This window comes from Mesoplodon bidens (assembly GCF_964165515.1).
Source record: "Mesoplodon bidens genome assembly, chromosome: 14".
NCBI classification, from domain to species: Eukaryota; Metazoa; Chordata; class Mammalia; order Artiodactyla; family Ziphiidae; genus Mesoplodon; species Mesoplodon bidens.
Genome location: NC_138170.1, coordinates 13,967,958 through 13,989,211, shown reverse-complemented (window position 1 = coordinate 13,989,211; position 21,254 = coordinate 13,967,958). Strand labels below are relative to the sequence as shown.

The window sequence follows — 21,254 nt, the reverse complement described above, 5'->3', positions numbered from 1 at the left end:
CAAAGAACGAATGAAATTCAAAACCCCAAATTCATGATGTTATGGTACAGACTTAGGAAACAGACGTCGAAAATGCCAAGCTGTTTACTAGCAACTTGCTTCCTAAGACAGACATACCAACAGAGATAAGAGCAACAGCAGGAAACGTAAGGATAGAAGCACATGAGAGCTGATCTTAAAGTGGCTTCAGGAAAGACCTTAAAGGCTTTTAGGCCAGTAACATGCCCCAGGATGAAGATGATCCATTCAAATATTTTTGTAAAATGCAGAAAATCTGTGAACACTTTTTAGATATTTTAGAAAAAGTATATAATCATTAATTTTACTTCTTAACACAAGAGCATTTTAATACTGTTCTTCCATACTTGTGTCATGACGAATACCTATTACAAAATCATTTACTCACCCAAGAACTCATTTTTGAGTTCCTACTCTGCCAGGTGCTATGCTGGGAGCTGGAAACATAAACGTGAATCAGAGAAATATGGCCCCTGCCCTCATTAGCTTACACTTCAGTGGGGGAAAGAGTTATGAAAAATAAGTAGACAAAAGACAAAATAATTATAAGCTGACTTAGACTTATAAAGGGTGCTCAAGTGAATGGGAGTAGGAGGGCCTACATGGAAGGTGACTCTGGGAATGTACCCTGAGACCCAAAGCATGAGAAGCGGGGAATTCCCTGGCGGTCCAGTGGTTAGGACTCCACGAGGGCCCGGGTTTGATCCCTGGTGGGGGAACTAAGATCCCACAAGCTGCGCAGCACAGCCCAAAAGAATAATAATAATAAATAGATAAATAAATAAATAAAAAGAGATTTATAATTAAAAAAAAATAAAACAAAGCATGAGAAGGAGCTGGGTGTTCAGCGAGGGCTGAGAAGAGCTTCCCAACAGAGAAGCCTCAAAGCAGCCCCTCCACAGATGACTCAGCAGCTCAGGGTATACAAGGGAGCCTCCCCACAGCATTATTCCTCTTTAAAATGAGCTTATGAACAAATGTTGCCAAGTACGGGGCAATCCAAGAATGAATAAGGAAACAGAAACAGCGAATAGGGAAAACTCTTTGGAAAAGTCTCACTGTGAGGAAAAGCAGAGAAAGGGAGGCTTCATCCAGAATGGGACAGGGCTGCGGGGAGCTGGTCCGTAAAGGTGGGAGGTTTTAGGTTTGCTAGGACTGCTGATGAGGGAATCAGCCAGTGGGGCAGGGGAGAGCAGGCTGAAGACACAGGAAAGGGTTGATCAAAGAGTCATGTTTTTGAAATAAAGGAAGGGGGCTTGGCCTCTGATAGGATCAGGGCTCCTTCCTCCTTCACAGGCAAGATGAAGGAAAAGATGAGCATCCAAGAGATGTGAGATGTTACATCTTTTTCAATGACTTGCTTTGGCTGTGCCAGAAAAATGAGATGTAAACCGTGACCGCTTAACTAAAAGTCTGTGGTGGCGGATGGACACCTGTTACCTTCCTCCAGAAGCTGGAAGAGGGTGGAAGGCCTGAACCCAGCAGGAATAGCTCCCATCGTAGTCAATACGTCGACGGTGTTAATCTGCTGAAGAGAGTAAAACAAAAATTTGCTTGGTTTAATTCATGTTTCCTCACCTCTAGGATACTCTCTCTTTATCACTATAGCAACTACAACCCCCGAAAGAAAAATACAAATGTACAGACTTTAGCGGAAGAATATAGCAATTTAACCCCCAATTCCTGAGAAGACGCCATTGCTGAATCCTGGCCTTTCCTGAGGACCTAAGCCCCATGCAGTGCCCAGGGGGCTGAGCTCTGTGCTCCAGACCTGTTGCTTCCTGCATGGCCCCCATCAAAATGGCCTGTCCTGCTCCACAAAGTACGGCCATGTCACAGATGAGTTGATATCGTAAACTGATATGCACTGAAGAATTAATGGCTTTTTTGTACACTATATGTACATACACACACTCACACACACACGCGTGCGCACACGTGCATGTCCATGTAAGTGATAAGTAGGGTAAAAAAGGCAGAAAGAATATATTTACTAAATGGTTAGTGATGATTACTTATGGAAGGAGTGGATTTTCATTTTGTTATGCAACTTTTTAAATGATAGGATTATTGATAGTTTCTTACTTTTTCTTTTTTTTTGGTTGCGCCCTGAGGCATGTCTTAGTTCCCCAACCAGGGATCAAACCCATGCCCCCTACATTGGAAGTGTGGAGTCTCAACCACTGGACCACAAGGGAAGTCCCAAGTTTCTTACTTATTTGAGCTTTTTGGAATTTTTAAATATTAACAAAATTTAACAACTGTCTTTACCCAAATGATAGAAAATTCAAGCAGAATCAACGAGAGACATTTCCAAGCCCTCACAGGCATAGGCTTACTAAACCAGAAATACGTTTTAATGCTCTGTGCATTCCATGATCTGTATCCTGCTTAAGATCCAATGCTTTCATTTAAAGTTTCCATCCTGTTTTGAATCTGAACTCTTATCAGAGTTATTAGGTAACAAAACGAGACATCATTAATAAGACAGGAGATACCAACCTCTGAGATGGCTTTTCGGACAGCACTCCAATGAGAATCGGTTCTAGGGAGAAACGGTAGCTAGGTGAGTATACAGAAAGGTTATGCCTATTCGCTCAATTAGCGAATTTCATTAATCAAAGAACAAAGTATATAATTGTAACTTCTGAAAACCTAAAAGAGTCTACCTGAAACTAAGCATAATATCATGTGCTAACAATAATCACCAAGTTAAAGTTGTAATGATCTTAAGCAAACAGTAATATGAAAAGCCCTGCTCCCAAACTATAAGCTGTTTCCATTTCAAGAAATTCTTGAATTACTTATAATAGTAAAAATAAACAAAATGTTCCCTAAACCTACTTTGATGTCCCCTCACACCTTTTTACCTTTGTGTAACTTCTGTTCCTTCTGCCGTTTCACCCCCTACCTCTAGGTCTTCTTCACTGCCTTCTTCACTAGACTCCTGGCCTTCTTCTTTATTATAGGGCTGAAAAATTATTGAAATATGAAGGACTTTTTACCTAATGCAAAAATCAACCAATAAACGTACTTTCAAAAAGGCTCAAGTGTAGATAGGGATTTAGTATATGATGGGCATATAAAAAATCAGTGGAAAAAGATTTCAATACATGGTTGATAATGTCACTATATGAAAAAATTACAATGACAGAGGTAGAGAACAAGTTTAATAAAAATAAATGCCAGATGGGACATATTCAAATGAAAAAAAAGAAGAAGAAAAGACAAAAAAGCAAAAAGAACTATAGAAGTGTTAGAAGAAAATAATCTTTTTTTTTCTCTTTTTTTTGGCCACGCCACATGGCATGTGGATCTTAGTTCCCAAACCAGGGATCAAACCCGTGCGCCCTGCAGTGGAAGTGTGGAGTCTTAACCACTGGACCTCCAGGGAAGTCCCCGAAGAAAATAATCTTGAGATTCGAAAGCCCTTTCCAGTCATGATACCAAAACCATGGAACTTTGATTTAACTACATAAAAAATAAAACATGGGTGAAAGTCAACCAAGAAGATATCTGCCACAAGTTTCTAAGGGTTGATATCCTTATTATCAAGATATTACAAAAACTCTTATAAATCAATACAATTTTCAAAAATCCTTAGAAAAATGAACTGAAAAGGCAATTTACAAAGAAGAAATAGAAATGGTCATAAAGCAAATGAAATCATGCTCAACCTCACTAGCAGTACAATAAGTGCAAATAAAAAACAATAATGAGCTTTTTGGGGTTTTTTTTGGTCTATCACAATGGCAAAAAGATTGATGACAACCATCACTGGCAAATGTGTAGACAAGCAAGCACTCTCGGCTGCTGGAGATGGGAGTCCAAATAGGCATAACTTTGCTAAAAGGAAAAATGGCAAATTCAATCAAAATACAAAGGTGTAAACCCTTTGCACCAGCAATGAGCATTTAGGAATTTATTTAAGGGGAATAACCAGACAGTCTACAAGGTATATGGGCAGACTGATCACAACACAGTGTCTTCTTTTCTAACAGAATCCCTGAATATAGCAATGAATCAGCCAAAAGACTACATTTTCCAAGCCCTCCTTGCAGCTAGGTGTTGTCAAGAAACTAAATTCTGGCCAAGGAGATATAACTGGAAGCTTTTTGTGTAACTTCCAAGAAACCTTTAAAAGACGGCAACTCATGCCTTTTGACTTCTTCTTCCCCTTTCCTCTTTCACTGCTTGGAATTGTTAATAACGAAAGATCTAGCAGCCAACCTAAGCTAAAGAGATAACAACCCTAGGAAGAGCTGCTCACACCTACCCACAGGGTAAAATATTAGATAGGGCCTTACCATTCCTTGATTGCCCATCTCCACACTTCCTCCACACACAAGAGAAATATGCTTCTACCTTATTTAGGCCACTATTTTGGAGCTCTTCTGTAATTCATAGCGGAAGCTAATCTTACCTTCTTTGCAATGTCATTTATAGTTATTATAGGTTGGAAACCTAAATGTCCATCTAAATGAGACTGGAATACTATGCTACCATTGAAACAGATGACCCAGAACTGAGCTGGGCAATAGGGCAGGCACTCACCACCTGTGCCTACTGATACTTGAAATGTGACCAGTCTAAACTGAGATGTGCTATTTAAGTGTAAAATACACACTAGAATTTGAAGACTTAGCATTAAAAAAAAAGAAAGAGGGGCTTCCCTGGTGGCGCAATGGTTGAGAGTCCGCCTGCCGATGCAGGGGACGCGGGTTCGTGCCCCGGTCCGGGAGGATCCCACATGCCGCGGAGCGGCTGGGCCCATGAGCCATGGCCGCTGGGCCTGTGCGTCCGGAGCCTGTGGTCCGCAACGGGAGAGGCCACGACAGTGAGAGGCCCGCATACCATAAAAAAAAAAAAAAAAGAAAGGATTTAAAAATATTGATTATATGTTGAAATGAGATAATGTTTAATATACTGGATAAAATAAATTATTAAAAATAATGCCACCGGGCTTCCCTGGTGGAGCAGTGGTTAAGAATCTGCCTGCCAATGCAGGGGACACGGGTTCGAGTCCTGGTCTGGGAAGATCCCACATACCGCGGAGCAACTAAGCTCGTGCGCCACAACTACTGAGCCTGCGCTCTAGAGCCCGCAAGCCACAACTACTGAGCCCGTGTGCCACAACTACTGGAGCCTGCGCGCCTAGAGCCCGTGCTCCGCAACAAGAGAAGCCACCGCAATGAGAAGCCCGCACACTGCAATGAAGAGTAGCCCCCGCTCACCACAACTAAAGAAAGCCTGCATGCAGCAATGAAGACCCAACACAGCCAAAAATAAACAAATTAATGTTTTTAAAAATTAATAATGTCACCTGTTTCCGTTTACTTTAAAAAAATGTGTGTGGTATAATAAAAATACACATTTGGTCTTTACGCCCAGTCCTTGGCACAGAGTTCCTAAAATTCTTAGAATTTCCTGAGTGACTGGGAGTGTCTTTTGTTATTCGTAACAAGCCCCTTTCAAACATACTTGAGTTTATGCTCATGAGGTCATGGCTTGGGGAGGGGTGGGTGCTGGTGGCCAGAGGAACCAGTGATTAGAAGGTGGAAACTTTTGATGCCACTCACCCCCTCACCTTCAGGGAGGGAAAAGGAGCTAGAGATTGAATTTAATCACCGATGACCAATGATTCGATCAATCGTGTCTATGTAATGAAACCTCCAAAAAACCCCTAAAAGACAGTGTTTAGGGAGCTTCTGGGTTGGCCATCACTTGAAGTGCTGGCAGGGTGGCTCCAGGAGCACATGGAAGAACCAGGTCCCACTCCCTCCCTCTCCCAATACCTTGTCCTGTGCACCTCTTCCATTTGGCTGTTCCTGAACTATATCCTTTATAATGAACTGGGAAGCAAAAGTGAGGTGTTTCCTGAGATCTGTGGGTCCCTCTAGCAAATTATTGAACCTGAGGAAAGGTGTGGGAACTTCCAAGTTTAGAGCCGGTCACTCAGAAGCACAGCTAGCCCCGGGGACTTGCGACTGGCATCTGAAGTGGGGCAGTCTTGCGGGACTGAGCCCTTACCTTGTGGAGGTCTGTGCTAACTCCAGGAGCTAGTGTCAGAACTGAACTGAATTGTGGATACCTGGTTGGTTTCAAAGAATCAGTGTGGAAAAACAACATGTATTTGGTGTCAGAAAAGAAACACACAGTTGGTGTTAGAAGTGGTGTGAAGAAAAACAAGACAGCTCAGTGTCATTACTATAAAATTTTAAATTATACTTGTGGTTTTTTTTTTTTTTTTTGCAAAGAGGAAAGTGCTATTTATTATTTATTTATTTTTTTGCTTTATAACAAATTTATATACTTGTGGTTTGCATTATATTTCTATTGGACAGCACTGATCTATATATATTGGCACAGAAAATGACCATGCTATATTATGAAATGTGAAAGAAATAGGCCATAAACATGCATATATAGTATGTCCACATCTTAGTAAAGGATCATATATCTTTGGAAGTTAACACAAAGTTAACTGTGGTTTTGTCTCACAACAAATAATAAATACCTATTAATTTTTATGATCAACATTAATCCACAGAACATCTTCATTGTGGGATAACATTCTAGGGCTCAGCTACATAAGAGCACTTCACAGGTCCCCAGAACTATAACACACAGTGTTTTTCCCATGCTCTGTCCTTCTAAAATTGAGGCAAATTCTATATCTTAACTCATTCACTAGTCAATTGATCAAAGACTACATCTTAGTGTTTTCTTATAAATGAAAAAATGTCTTGAAGAAGAAAAAGGAAAGAATAAACAAAAAAGACTAACCTCCAAGTACGTTCTGGGAATAAGACCTTTGTTTCCTTTGGCATTCTTAGCCATCCACCAACCATCAGGGTTTTTTTCAATTATAAGGAGAATTTCCCCTTTCTTAAAGAAAATAAAAGTAAAAATTTTTAAATTAAAATTTACCCCTAAATTCAGAATTATCAACATGAAAACTATTTTCAAAAACAGAAGAGCATCTACTCTTTTTACCATTTTACTACCAGGTAACTTTGATAACAGAATTTTGCCTGACTACCGCTTGCAAATCTTAATTATCACTTATTTTATTTAAACAGATTGAGTCTTTAAAAAGTTAGTATCAGGAATATCTAATCCAGGGATACAGGTAGAGTTTTCTTACTATGTTAGGTATGAAAATTTATCCTTCGGTTAGCTTGCAGTCTGTTTCTACTACCTTAAATGTAAGGTCTCCGACTTGCTGAGCCGTAAAATCTCCGACAGCAATGTATTCTCCACTTGTGGCCTCTTCATCATCATCATCATCATCATCATCATCTTCTTCAGCAGAACTGTCATCGTCCTCTCCTTCAGTAAGCGCCCCAGTTCTGCAAAAAATAATTCTTTGACAAGGGTCACCTGAAATAACGTATAAGAACAGATCCAGATTGAGTACGAGTATAACTCCTACATATAGAACTGGCCTATATTTGGAAGTGGCAAATAAAGGGAATAAAGGGAAAGTGCAACTAACAGTTTCTACCATCTAGCAAAGAATATGTGACCGAGGAACTGAGAGTGATGAGGAGTTAATATATCTGAGGAACGTATGTGACCTGGTGAAGCATGTGCTGGACTTGAGGCCAAGAGACTTGCACTGAAATCTTGGATTCATCCATTCAGCAGATGCTGCTTGAGCATTACTGTACAGTGATTAGAGCACGGGCTCTGAGTTTAAGTTCTGGTTCTATCTCCTTCTCATTGAGTGACCTTGGATAGGTTTCTTTTAATCTCCCCATTTCTCATTGGTAAAGTGGAGATAATAATAGAACCTGCCTCATAAGGTCATCATGAAGATGAGAGGAGTTACAAACTTGCAAAGTGTTTACAACAGTGTCTGCAGGCTTTCAATAAAAGTCGGCGATGATGATGATGATGATGATGATATATGTCAGGTTCCATGTCAGACACAGTAGATACAGAGATAAATGAGACACAATTCCCTGTCCTCAAGGAGGACAATGAAACAATCTATCAGACGGATAAGTACTATATAGTTCAACAGATACTGCAATAGAGGTAAACACAGGATACCAAGGAAGCACACAAGAGGGACACCTAACTTCGACTGCATGGGTGGGGGTCAGAAAGGCTTAGAATTAGGTCTTGAGGGATGAATTGGAATTAATCAGGTAAAAGGGGAGTAGAAAGGTAAGGAAGGGAGTGGAGAAAGGAGGCTCAAGATCAGGGAACTTCAAGTAGCTCATGAGTGGTAGGACGAGGCTTGGGAGAAATAAGCAAGAGATGAGATTGAAAAGAGGTGAGCAGAACGCAGCCCATGTGAGCTTTATCTCTAAAGGTATTCCCTAAAAATGAAGGGAAAGGCATGATCTGATCTTCACTTCAGGAAGATGATCAGGTGTCACGTGGGCAAGGGATTGGAAGAAGGGCTAAAGACAAAGATGGCTGTTAAAAGTGAGACATGAAACAGTTTAAACTAAGAATTAGGGATGAAGAGAAAGGTGTTTGGGAAAGATACTGAGGAGGGAAGAGAGAGGAGCTAAAATACTAGCTTGGATAAGTCGTTAAGTCTCCCTGAGCTTTATTTATTCATTCAACATGCAGCATTTACTGGGCACCTACTGTGTGACAGACACTATGTGCTAGGGGTGTAACAATGAACAAAATAGAGGTCTTTGCTCTCCTAACGCTTACATTAGAGAAGCTTATCTTTAAAATGGGATAACAGGGGCTTCCCTGGTGGTGCAGTGGTTGAGAGTCCACCTGCCAATGCAGGGGACACGGGTTCGAGCCCTGGTCCGGGAAGATCCCACATGCCATGGAGCAACTAAGCCTGTGTGCCACAACTACTAAGCCTGTGCTCTAGAGCCCGTGCTCCACAACAAGAGAAGCCACCACAATGAGAAACCCACGCACTGCAACAAAGAGTAACCCCCACTTGCCACAACTAGAGAAAGCCCACACGCAGCAACGAAGAGCCAACACAGCCAAAAATAAATAAATGAAATAAATTTTTAAAAATAAAAAATAAAAAAATAAAATGGGATAACAATACGTTGATGCAAATGGACATTGCTAACCATAAAACTAGCCAAATAGACCCAAATGGCTCTTCTTTATTATGCTAATACAGTAAATTTCAATTAGTGATTTTTCAATGTTAAATTAACCTTGCATTCTAGAATAAATCCCACTTAGTCATGATGTACTGTCATTTTTATATGCCCTGGATTCTATTTGCTAATATTTTATATTGAGTTTGTGCATTCATTCATGAAGGCCTTGTATTTTTCTTATAATACTCATCAGGTTTTGATATTGAAGTTATCTAGCACTCATGAAATGATCTGGGAAATGTTTCTTTTTCAATTCTCTAGAAAGATTTTATAATACTGGTATTATTTCTTACTTAAATGCAGAAATTTATCAGTGAAGCAACCTGAGGGTTTATTCTGTGGAAAGGTTTTAATTATATATTCAACTTTAGTAGATATTTTGGTAGTATTATTAAGATTTTCTATTTATCTTGTGTAAATTGAGTACATTTTATTTTTCAAGGAACTTATTTTATCTAAATTTTCAAATTTATTGGCATTAAGATGTTCATAGTATCTTCATAGTATCTTTTTAATTTCTGTAGACTCTGTAGTGATTAGTTTTCTTCCCTGTTTTATTGTTGCTGTTTTACTTCTCTTTCTCTTTTCTTAATCAGTCTTGCTTGGAATTTACCCATTTAATTAACTTTTCCAAAGAACCAACTATTGGTTTATTGATTTTATCTACTGTATGTCTGTTTATTATTCACTGTCTTCTGTTCTTTATTATTTCCTTACTTCTATTTTTCTTGGGTTTAATTTGTTATTCTTATTCTGGCTTCTTAGGTTGGAAACTTCAGTAATTAATTTTCAACTTTTCTAAACTATGCATTTAAAGTCATAAATTTCCCTCTAAATGCTGCTTTAGCTGCAGCCCCCAGTTGTATTTTATTATCATTCAAAATATTTTAAGATTTCCATTGTAATATTTTCTTTGACCCCTAGGTTACATAGAAGTATGTGACTTAATTTGCAAACATCTGGAGATTTTTAGTTATTTTTCTGTCATTTGAGTTTAAAAAAAAATTGATATATAATTGACATATACCATTGTATTAGTTTTAGATTGTCACTGAGTTTTAATGTAATTCCAAGTCATCAGACTACACACTACATGATTTCAGTCCTTTGACATTTGTTGACAATTGGTTTATGGTCCATTATGATTCATTTTGGTTAACATTACACATGCACTTGGAAGAGAGGTATATTATCTAGTTGGATACAACATTCTACAAACATATTTTTAATTAGGTAAAGGTGGTTAAGGTTTGTGGATTATATAGCTCTCCTTCAGTGCTAACAATTTTTACATTATACACTGCAAAGCTATGTTATTAGGTGTCTACACATTAGGGATAATTTTTTTCTATTGAATTTATTATTATAAGATATATTATTATTTATTTTATAAGATTATTATTTTTATTATTATAAGATGTATTTTTATTTTTTAAAATTATAAGATGCATTATTTTTTATTATTTATAAAAAATTATTATTATTATTTATTATTATTATAAGATGTATTTTATTATTTTATTATTATTATAAGATGTATTTATCTATTAAATTACTTTTGACCTTAAAGTCTTCTCTGCCTGATACTACTATAGCTGCATCACCTTTGTTTTGGTCAGGGTTAACATGGAATACCTTTTTCCAATCTTTTACTTGTAACCTAGCTATGCTGTTTTAAATGGCCCCCAAACATACTGCTGAAATGCTGTGTAGTGTTCCCAAGCACAAGAAGGCTGTGATGTGCCCTAATGGAGAAAATAAGTGTGTTAAGATTTCTTCAGGCATGAATTATAGGGTTGTTGGCTGTATAACAATCCAAATAATCCAAATAATTTTCTTTTTACACATCAACACTGACATTAAAGGCATGGTCCTTATTTTCTTTTAAAAAAATTTTTAAATATATTTATTTATTTATTTATTTTTGGCTATGTTGGGTCTTTGTTGCTGCTCGTGGGCTTTCTCTAGTTGTGGCAAGCGGGGGCTACTCTTCGTTGTAGTGCGCGGGCTTCTCATTGCAGTGGCTTCTCTTGTTGCGGAGCACAGGCTCTAGGCGTGCAGGCTTCAGTAGTTGTGGCACGCGGGCTCAGTAGTTGTGGCTCGTGGGCTCTAGAGCACAGGCTCAGTAGTTGTGGCACACGGGCTTAGTTGCTCCGTGGCATGTGGGATCTTCCCAGACCAGGGCTTGAACCCGTGTCCCCTGCATTGGCAGGCGGATTCTTAACCACTGCACCACCAGGGAAGCCCGATCCTTATTTTCTAACATCTGTTTATTTAGCTTTTCCGATCTCTGTTTTATTTCCCCAGCTAGCTTATAAATTACCTGAGAGCAGAGATTATGGCTTCTACTTCTTTACATCTCTCATGGGATCTCACACTTTCTACTATACACAATAAATAAATGTTGACTAATTGTACTGTTACTGCCATTTGTTTTTATCTATATATGACTTTATTCTGAGTCAAACATTAAAACTGCTGGCGACATAATATCTGAAAGAAAGAAAGGAAGGAAGGGAGCATACTCAGTGACATTTTCTCTACTTATGGACACAGCAAGTTCCTGCAGTTGGTGGGTAAGCTTATCCAAAAGATTGTGTTCCTCCTCTTTCTTCTGATTGTAACTCCCAACAGGGGCAGGTTCATCAGCCTATGAGAGAATATAAGTCTATTTCACTAAAAAAATAAAAATAAAAATTTCAGTTTCCGATTACATTTATTTTAAAAGTAAAAAACTCCAGTAAGTGCTAAAAGACAAAGCAAATATTGATATGAGACTATGCCTACTTTAGAGAAATAAGTTTAAAAGAAATGTAGATTATTATGTTGGAATGCAAACCACATGACAAAATAAAAGTATACCTCCTGTTTTTTTGTTTTGTTTTCTTGCTTGGTATGGCAGCCCCTCTATAGTCAGTAAGGGACAGGTTCCAGACAGAGGACCAGCTTTGGAGTCAAAAATACAAGTGCCAAGTCCAAGTTCTGCCACTTACTGGCAGTGAGACTGGGAAAGCTGCTTCACCTTTGGAAGCCTCAGTTTCCTCATTTGTGAAACAGGAATAGTTAGGTTTTCAAATTTAGGGTCAGTCTGCCTCCGGAATTACAGTTTTGTGTCACTGGAGAAATGCAGAAGAGACACTCAGTGACCACTTGTCTCAGACGCAGTAAAGGAGATTCACATGCAGGCAGGCAGATGACTTTCAAATGCCTTCCACCCTAAATGCTCTGTGAGTCTCTGGCCCGGACACCTAGCTGAAGCTCAGGCTCATATTAAAAGAGGAAATCCTGATGGGAACTGCCCAGAGTAAATTCTAGTTTGCCCTGTTTCTGCAGAGTCACCAATATCAGGGCTGCCATGTGATATAAGAAGTTTCTCTACCACTTACCCTCAGGGCCAGATTATGTACTCTCCCCACAATGTAATTAAAATGAAATAATTCTAAACTGTAAAACACAAAACTTACTCAATGCAAAAATAAAAATAGCTCCTTCCGGGTTTTTCCGAGTCCTTAATGCTGGGTGAGTTCATTAAAGCTGAACTTTTACCAGGGTTTGGAGCCCTGGCTTTTCTGCTCCCAAGCACATTCAGTAAGCCCATCGGGCAGGTCAGCACTGACCACAGTTACACTTCATAACTTACGTGAACCCAGGAACTTACCCCCTCTAATGAACTTCCACTTAACAAAATATTTGGGTAAAAACAGAATTTTTTTAACATGATTAACCGTAATACTTACTTTGCTTAATTTTTGAAGAGCATTTTTATTTTCATCTATTGCCTGTTTTAATTGGATACATCTAAATTTTAAAAAAGAAACAAAATATTGATTTTTTAATTGTCAGAACGAAAAGCTATTTTATAAAATCATACATAAGTCTTTAAGCAGGTAAGGCAATTTCTTTTTTTTTTTAAAGCAAGCATCTGCCTTTAAAAAAAATTAATTAATTAATTAATTTTTGGCTGTGTTGGGTCTTCGTTTCTGTGCTAGGGCTTTCTCTAGTTGTGGCGAGCGGGGGCCACTCTTCATCACGGTGCGCAGGCCTCTCACTGTCGCGGCCTCTCTTGTTGCGGAGCACAGGCTCGAGACGCGCAGGCTCAGTAGTTGTGGCTCACGGGCCTAGTTGCCCCGCGGCATGTGGGATCTTCCTAGACCAGGGCTCGAACCCGTATCCCCTGCATTGGCAGGCAGAGTCTCAGCCACTGCACCACTAGGGAAGCCCAGGTAAGGCAATTTCTATTGCATGAATGATGTTTAAAAATTCACATGTAAATGCCTTTCCATTCATTAGCTTGGGTGATGCTCATAGTCAAGATCTCAGGTATGAGGTATGATAACCAGAACTCAGAAAACTTCAGTGACTCTGGGCTTCAGTTTCCTATCCCTAAACTAAGGAAAGCACTGGACTTTAAAAATGCTTCTCCAGCTATAAAATTCCATAAACCTAGGATGCAACCAAGACGACAAAACTAATAATGATAATAACAGCTAAAATTTATTTTTTGCGTCACAAATACTGCTAAGCAGTTTACAAGCATCACCTCATTTGAGTCTCATAACAACCCTCACTCCAGTTGAAGAAAGTGAGGTTCTGAAAAGGGACCAGAGCTAGTCAGAGGGAGAGTAGCCATGTGAAGGCAGAGTTTAGGATTCTACAGCTGGCCTCTCCCCACAACAGCACACTCCCCTCGTGAACATGGCCCATCCATATGGGTACAGTGTTTTAGATATTTCATGGACAGCTCATATAATTTGGCTTAAGTCTTAGACACCCAAATTAGAAGTATGAAAATGACCGAGTTTGGGGTTAGTGGAGGCAAACGATTATATATAGAATGGATAAACAACAAGGTCCTACATACAGCAAGGCACAGCGAACTATATTCAGTATCCTGAGATAAACCGTAAAGGAAAAGAATATAAAGAAGAATGTATATATAGGTATAACTGAATCACTTTGCTGTACAGCAGAAATTAACACAACACTGTAACTCAACTGTACTTCAATTTTAAAAAAAGAGAGAGAAAAAAATGACTGAAAATGGGCTACAGCTAGTTATGAGTTTTCAAAAATCAAATGTTTTCTCCACCAATAACCTGAAAAAGTCATTATTTTTTATGCTGAGTTATTTTTTTTTCTTCCAGAGACTCATAAAATGAAATGAGCAGTGAAAAGGGGGACAAAAATCCTTTGTGAAAGAGGCAGAAAAGAGAAGTAGAAACATCAACCCACAGCTGACCCTGCTAGTTATCTACCCCAAAGCCCTTCTGCCACCCTCCTCCATGCTGGCATGCTTGGCCTCCCACTGACACGCAAGTGCTCAGCCTCCACTGCAGGTAGGGTGTGTGTATGGCCCAGCACTGGCCAATGATACATAAAAGAAATGTGTTGGGCAGTTCCTCCCATTTTATTCTCCCTGATGGAGCAGGTAAAGAACCATCACCCTTTCTGCTTTTAGGTAATGATGACTGGGGACTTTGTAATGGTATGCAGGGCTGTCACGGACAAGCTGAAGAGGATAGAGAAAAATGACAGGAAGGGCTGGTCCTTGAGACCTATATACACAACAGTAGAAGAACCCATGGCAACTCTCTAGAATAATCAGCTTAGTCCCTCATTCTTAAAAAAAAAAAGATAATCCAAGGACCATTGGGCATAATGAAGAAAACTAGCAACATGGAATATAAAATTTAAGACTAACCAAAAGGAAACAAATAAAAAAAATCTGAGCCCAGAGGAACCAAAGACAACTCAGAGAACAGAAAAGAACTTAAAAAAAAAAAAAAAAAAAACAACTCCCAATCATGGAAGTATTAATGAGATAACCTAAAAACAGGAACATAATGCTAGAAAAAAGAAAAATTAAAGAACAAGGAAAAAGACTTGTAAATTAACAATACAGCTGCTGAAATAAAACATCCACGGAAAAGTTAAAAGAAAAGTTGGCTGCTCTTGCCTTCTGAGATGGCCCACACTCTGTGGAGTGTGTTTCTCTCTAAATAAATCCACGTCTTACCTATCACTTTGTCTCTCACTGAGTTCTTTCTGCAATGAGACATCAAGAACCTGAGCTTCATTAAGTCCTGAAACCAGGTGTGTGATCTCAGTTAAAAGAAGTCCCAAGCTGGGTTTTGGCTGGGTCTGAGACCTGGCCCATGGGTTCAAATCCCAACCTGAGTTGCACAGTTTCAGAAGGTTTGAGGAAAAGGAACACTGAGAAAGGCTTGTGCAAGGTCAGGATTGGCTAAGATAAGACTGAATTTAGGGACTTCCCTGGTGGTCCAGTGGTTAGGACTCTGCACTTCTACTGCAGGGGACACGGGTTCGATCCCTGGTCAGGGAATTAAGATCCCACAAGCCAAAAAAAAAAAAAAAAAAAAAAAAAGTGCCAAGAGAACCTCTCAGGCATAAACAAAAAAACAAAGAAACAAAAACTAGTGGGGAGAGACCTAGAGGAAAATTCCAGGAGGTTCAATACCTGGCTCAAAGGTGTTTCAGGAAGAAACAAACAGAAGTAAAAAAATTATCTTTTAGTAAAAGAAACTCTCCCGGAGCCCATGAGAGACAAGAGTTTTCAAACTGAAAAGACCCCTTGAGTGTTGAGAAGAATTCAAACAACACCTAAATACACCATGACAAAATTTCAAAACACCAAGGCCGAGAAGAAAAGCCTCAAACAGAGATCAATTACAAAGGAATGACCATGAACCTTGGCAGCATCACTGGGTGTAAAGGAGCCAGACAATGGCTTCAAAGGTTTAAGTACAAAATTTTTTACTCTATATCTACCCAATTATTAATCAAACGTAAGGGTTGAATGTTGTTTTCAGACATGCAAATATCAATGTGTATTTTAAAATGACTGTGAGGGGATCTTTTTATACACAGAGAAGACTATTACTTGGGTATAAAAATAATTATTAGCTTATTAAAATAAAATTTAAAAATCTAGTTTTCCCTGGTACTTCAATTCAGCATATAACTCTCATTCTATATTAAAATCTAGTAAAGCAAGGACAATTACCTTCTCTTTTTCTTTCATTATTGTTTGATTAATTCAACTTGAGCTAAATTCCTCAAATAATCAATCCTACTAATGAAGGTAGTTAATTAAATTCCCACATCTTAAAATTGATTTAAATTTTATTTTGCTTTTAAGCACTCTGAATGCCTGACTTAAGCAAAATTTTTTCAAATGTTCTAATGAATCATTTAAACTAGCAGCACAAATCTCACATCCATTTGAATGTTATAAATTCTTTAAATACCCAAAGCATACAGATTATTTTAATGATGTCCTAAACTTAATACAAAAGTAATAATAGTCTAATTTGATTTAGTTCATCATGTCTATGTAATTTTAAACTCTAGTTAATTTTAAACTCTCCCAAGGATTAAAAAGAAAATTCAAAACAAAACAAAACAAAAAACAATCATCCATCATGAGAACAGTTTTCCCATCTCAAGAGAGCTAAGGTCACCATCCCAAGCAAGGCAGAATTGCTAATAGACAGAGACTTCTGACAGGTCACAGGATCTGGGGCTACATAGGCCAAGGACTTACCATAATTTGGCCTAAGCCACTGATGTTCACTCTGAGCTGTTTTTATAGTTGCTGTCACAACAGCAAGTCCATAACCTTCAGGCTTAGGTTGTTTGCTCTTAGACCCAAATTATACCATGACATAATTCTTGCATTTGATTCAAATGGACCAAAGGCTGCAACTCCACTGAGACTGTAGTGAAGTTCCTTCTCTTGCTTAACTAAATTCTGCATTTCTTGGACAAGTTTCTAGGAACATACAGCCCACCAAAACTGAATCAAAAAGAGCTAGATAGGGCTTCCCTGGTGGCGCAGTGGTTGAGAGTCCGCCTGCCGATGCAGGGGACACGGGTTCACGCCCCGGTCCGGGAAGATCCCACATGCCGCAGAGCGGCTGGGCCCATGAGCCATGGCCGCTGAGCTTGTGCGTCCGGAGCCTGTGCTCCGCAACGGGAGAGGCCACAACAGTGAGAGGCCCGCGTAATGCAAAAAAAAAAAAAAAAAAAAAAAAAAAAAAAAAAAAAAAGAGCTAGATAATTTGAACAGACCAATCACTAGAGGTGAAATAGAATCTATAATTTTAAAAACTCCCTGCAAACAAAAGTCCAGGACCAAATGGCTTCACTGGGGAGTTCTACCAAGCATACAAAAAAGAACTATACTGATCCTTCTCAAACTCTTCCAAAAGACTGAAGAGGAGGGAACACTCCCAAAGTCATTCTATGAAACCACCATCACCCTGATACCAAAATGAGACAAGGATAACACCAAAAAAGAAAATTACTGGCCAATATCTTTGACGAATATAGATACAAAAATTCTTAACAAAATATTAGCAAACCGAATCCAACAACACATAAAGAAGATCATACACCACGATCAAGTTGTCAGGGTCACATAGATGGTTCAACATATGCAAATCAATGTGATACACCACAACAACAAAAGAAAAGACAAAAACCACATGATCATCTCAATCGATGCAGAAAAAGCATTTGATAAAATTCAACATTTATTCATGATAAAAACTCTTACCAAGGGGCTTCCCTGGTGGCGCAGTGGTTGGGAGTCCGCCTGCCGATGCAGGGGACACGGGTTCGTGCCCCGGTCTGGGAAGATCCCACATGCCACGGAGCAGTTGGGCCCGTGAGCCATGGCCGCTGAGCCTGTGCATCTGGAGCCTGTGCTCCGCAATGGAAGAGGCCACAACAGCGAGAGGCCCGCGTACCGCAAAAAAAGAAAAAAAAAAAACTCTTACCAAGGAACTTCCCTAGTGGTGCAGTGGTTAAGAATCTGCCTGCCAATACAGGGGACATGGGTTCGATCCCTGGTCTAGGAAGATCCCACATGCCGCAGAGCAACTAAGCCCATGCACCACAACTACTGAGCCTGAGCTCTAGAACCTGCGAGCCACAACTACTGAGCCCATGAGCTGCAACGAGTGAGCCCACATGCCACAACTACTGAGCCTGTGTGCTGCAACTACTGAAGTCTGCGTGCCTAGAGCCCGTGCTCCACAACAGGAGAAGCCACCACAATGAGAAGCCCACGCACTGCAACAAAGAGTAGCCCCCCACTCACTGCAAATAGCGTACGCCCGTGCGCAGCAACGAAGACCCAACGCAGCCAAAAGTAAATAATAAATAAATAAAATTTAAAAAAAACAAAGAAAAACCTCTTACCAAAATGGGTATAGAGGCAACATATCTCAACATACTAAAAGCTACTTATGACAAACCCACAGCCAACATAATACTCAATGGTGAAAAGCTGACAGCCTTCCCACTAAAATCTGCAACAAGACAAGGATGCCCACTCTCACCACTTCTAGTCAACATAGTATTAGAAGTCCTAGCCACAACAATCAGACAAGAGAAAGAAATAAAACGTATCCAGATTGAAAGAGAAGAGGTAAAATTGTCATTATATGCAGATCACATGATATTATATGTAGAAAACCTTTAAAGACTCCACACAAAAACTACTAGAACTGATAAAGAAATTCAGCAAGGTAGCAGGATACGAGATTAACATACAGAAACCAGTTGCATTTATTTACACTAATGATGAAATATCAGAAACAGAAAATGAAAAAAAAATATATATATATCAGAAAGGGAAAGTAAAAAAAAAAAGTCCCTTTTAAAATCACATCAAAAGGGACTCCCCTGGTGGTGCAGTGGTTAAGAATCTGCCTGCCAATGCAGGGCACACGGGTTCAAGCCCTGGTCCGGGAAGATCCCACATGCCACGGAACAACTAAGTCCATGCGCCACAACTACTGAGCCTGCGCTCTAGAGCCCGTGAGCCACAACTATTCGGCCCACGTGCCACAACTACTGAAGCCCGTGTGCCTAGAGCCCAAGCTCTGCAGCAAGAGAAGCCACCACAATGAGAAACCTGCGCATTGCAACAAAGAGTAGCCCCCACTCGCCACAACTAGAGAAAGCCCACGCACACCAACGAAGACCCAACAAGGAAGATCCAATGCAGCCAAAAATAAATAAATAAATTTATTTAAAAAAATCACATCAAAAAAATAATAAAATACTTAGGAATAAACCTGAGTAAGGTGAAAGACTTATGCTGAGAACTATAAAACACTGATAAAGGAAACTGAAGATGATTCAAAGAAATAGAAAGAATATTATTAATTTGACTGGAAGAATTACTATTGGATTAATTAGATTGGAAGAATTAATATTATTAAAATGACCATGCTACCCAAAGCAATCTACAGATTTGATGCAATTCCTATCAAATTACCCATGACATTTTTCACAGAACTAGAACAAGTAATCCTAAAAGGTATATGGAACCATGAAAGACCCAGAACTGCCAAAGCAATCCTGAGGAAAAAGAACAAAGCAGGAGGCTTAACCCTCCCAGACTTAAGACAATACTACAAAGCTACAGTAATCAAAACAGCATGGTACTGGCACAAAAACAGACATATGGGTCAATGGAACAGAATAGAGAGCCCAGAAATAAACCCACACACCTACAGTCAATTAATCTTCAATGAAGGAGGCAAGAATATACAATGGAGAAAAGACAGTCTCTTCAGCAAGCAGTATTGGGAAAGCTGGACAGCTGTGTGTAAATCAATGAAGTTAGAACATACACTCACAATATACACAAAAATAAACTCAAAATGGCTTAAAGACTTAAATATAAGACATAGAACCACAAAACTCCTGGAAGAGAACATAGGCAAAACATTCTCTGACATAAATTGTCGCAATGTTTTCTTAGGTCAGTCTCCCAAGGCAATAGAAATAAAAACAAAAATAAACAAATGGGACCTAATCAAACTTACAAGCTTTTCCACAGAAAAGGAAACCATAAACAAAACGAAATGACAACCTATGGACTGGGAGAAAATATTTGCAAATGATGCAACCAACAAGGGCTTAATTTCCAAAATATACATACAGCTCATACAACTCAGCAACAAGAAAACAAACAACCCAATCAAAAAACGGGCAGAAGACCTAAATAGACATTTTTCCAAAGAAGATATACAAATGGCCAATAGGCACATGAAAAGATGTTCAAAATCACTAATTATTAGAGAAATGAAAATCAAAACTACAATGATGTACCACCTCACACTGGTCAGAATGGCCATGATTAAAAAGTCTACAAAAAAACAAATGCTGGAGAGGGTATGGAGAAAAGGGAACCCTCCTACACTGTTGGTGGGAATGTAAATTGGTGCAGCCACTATGGAAAACAGTATGGAGGTTCCTCAAAAAACTAAAAATAAAGCTGCCCTATGATCCAGCAATCCCACTCCTGGGCATATATCCAGACAAAACTCTAATTTGAAAAGATACATGCATCCCTCTGTTCACAGCAGCACTATTTACAATAGCCAAGACATGGAAGCAACCTAAATGTCCATCAACAGATGAATGGATACAGAAGATGTTATATATATATACACACACACACACACACATGCACACACACACACACAGTGGAACACTACTCAGCCACAAAAAAGAATGACATACTGCCATTTGAAGCAACATGGATGAACCTAGAGATTATCATATTAAGTAAGTCAGAAAGAGAAAGAAAAATACCATATGATAGCACTTATATGTGGAATCTAAAATATGACACAAATGAACTTATCAGTGAAACAGAAACTGACTCACAGCCATAGAGAACAGACTTGTGGTTGCCAAAGGAGGGGTGGGGGTGTGGGGGAGGGATGGATTCAGAGTTTGGGACTAGCAGATGCAAACTATTATATATAGGATGGATAAACAGCAAGGTCCTACTGCATAGCACAGAGAACTACATTCAATATCCTGTGATAAACCATAATGGAAAGAATATGAAAAAGAACATATATATATATATGCACACATACACATATATATGTATAACTGAACCACTTTGCTGTACACCAGAAACGAACACAACATTGTAAGTCAACTATACTTGAATTTAATTAATTAATTAATTATATCTATAAATTCTGCATTTATCTTAAAACATCTTTATTGCCTTCCCACTTTAATGTCTTATAGCTAAGTAATGTTAGACATATTAACTAACCACTGTGAACCTTAATTTTC

At 39.0% G+C, this 21,254-nt stretch overlaps 1 protein-coding gene across 7 annotated transcripts in view; it reads right to left on the bottom strand.

Moving 5' to 3' along the window:
• NPHP1 (nephrocystin 1) overlaps positions 1-21,254 on the bottom strand; it is a 59,511-nt gene that overhangs the window by 34,780 nt on the left and 3,477 nt on the right. For 2 of the 7 annotated variants that reach the window (XM_081253549.1, XM_081253552.1), the window contains exons 3-9: positions 12,857-12,917; positions 11,645-11,769; positions 7,220-7,385; positions 6,805-6,906; positions 2,889-2,989; positions 2,521-2,563; positions 1,459-1,546 (exon numbers count right to left, since the gene is read on the bottom strand). In XM_081253549.1, the coding sequence (XP_081109675.1) occupies positions 1,459-1,546; positions 2,521-2,563; positions 2,889-2,989; positions 6,805-6,906; positions 7,220-7,385; positions 11,645-11,769; positions 12,857-12,917 (686 nt within the window). The remainder of the gene's footprint in view (positions 1-1,458; positions 1,547-2,520; positions 2,564-2,888; positions 2,990-6,804; positions 6,907-7,219; positions 7,386-11,644; positions 11,770-12,856; positions 12,918-21,254) is intronic. The other 5 variants (XM_081253550.1, XM_081253553.1, XM_081253551.1 and 2 more) reach the window with 3 other exon arrangements.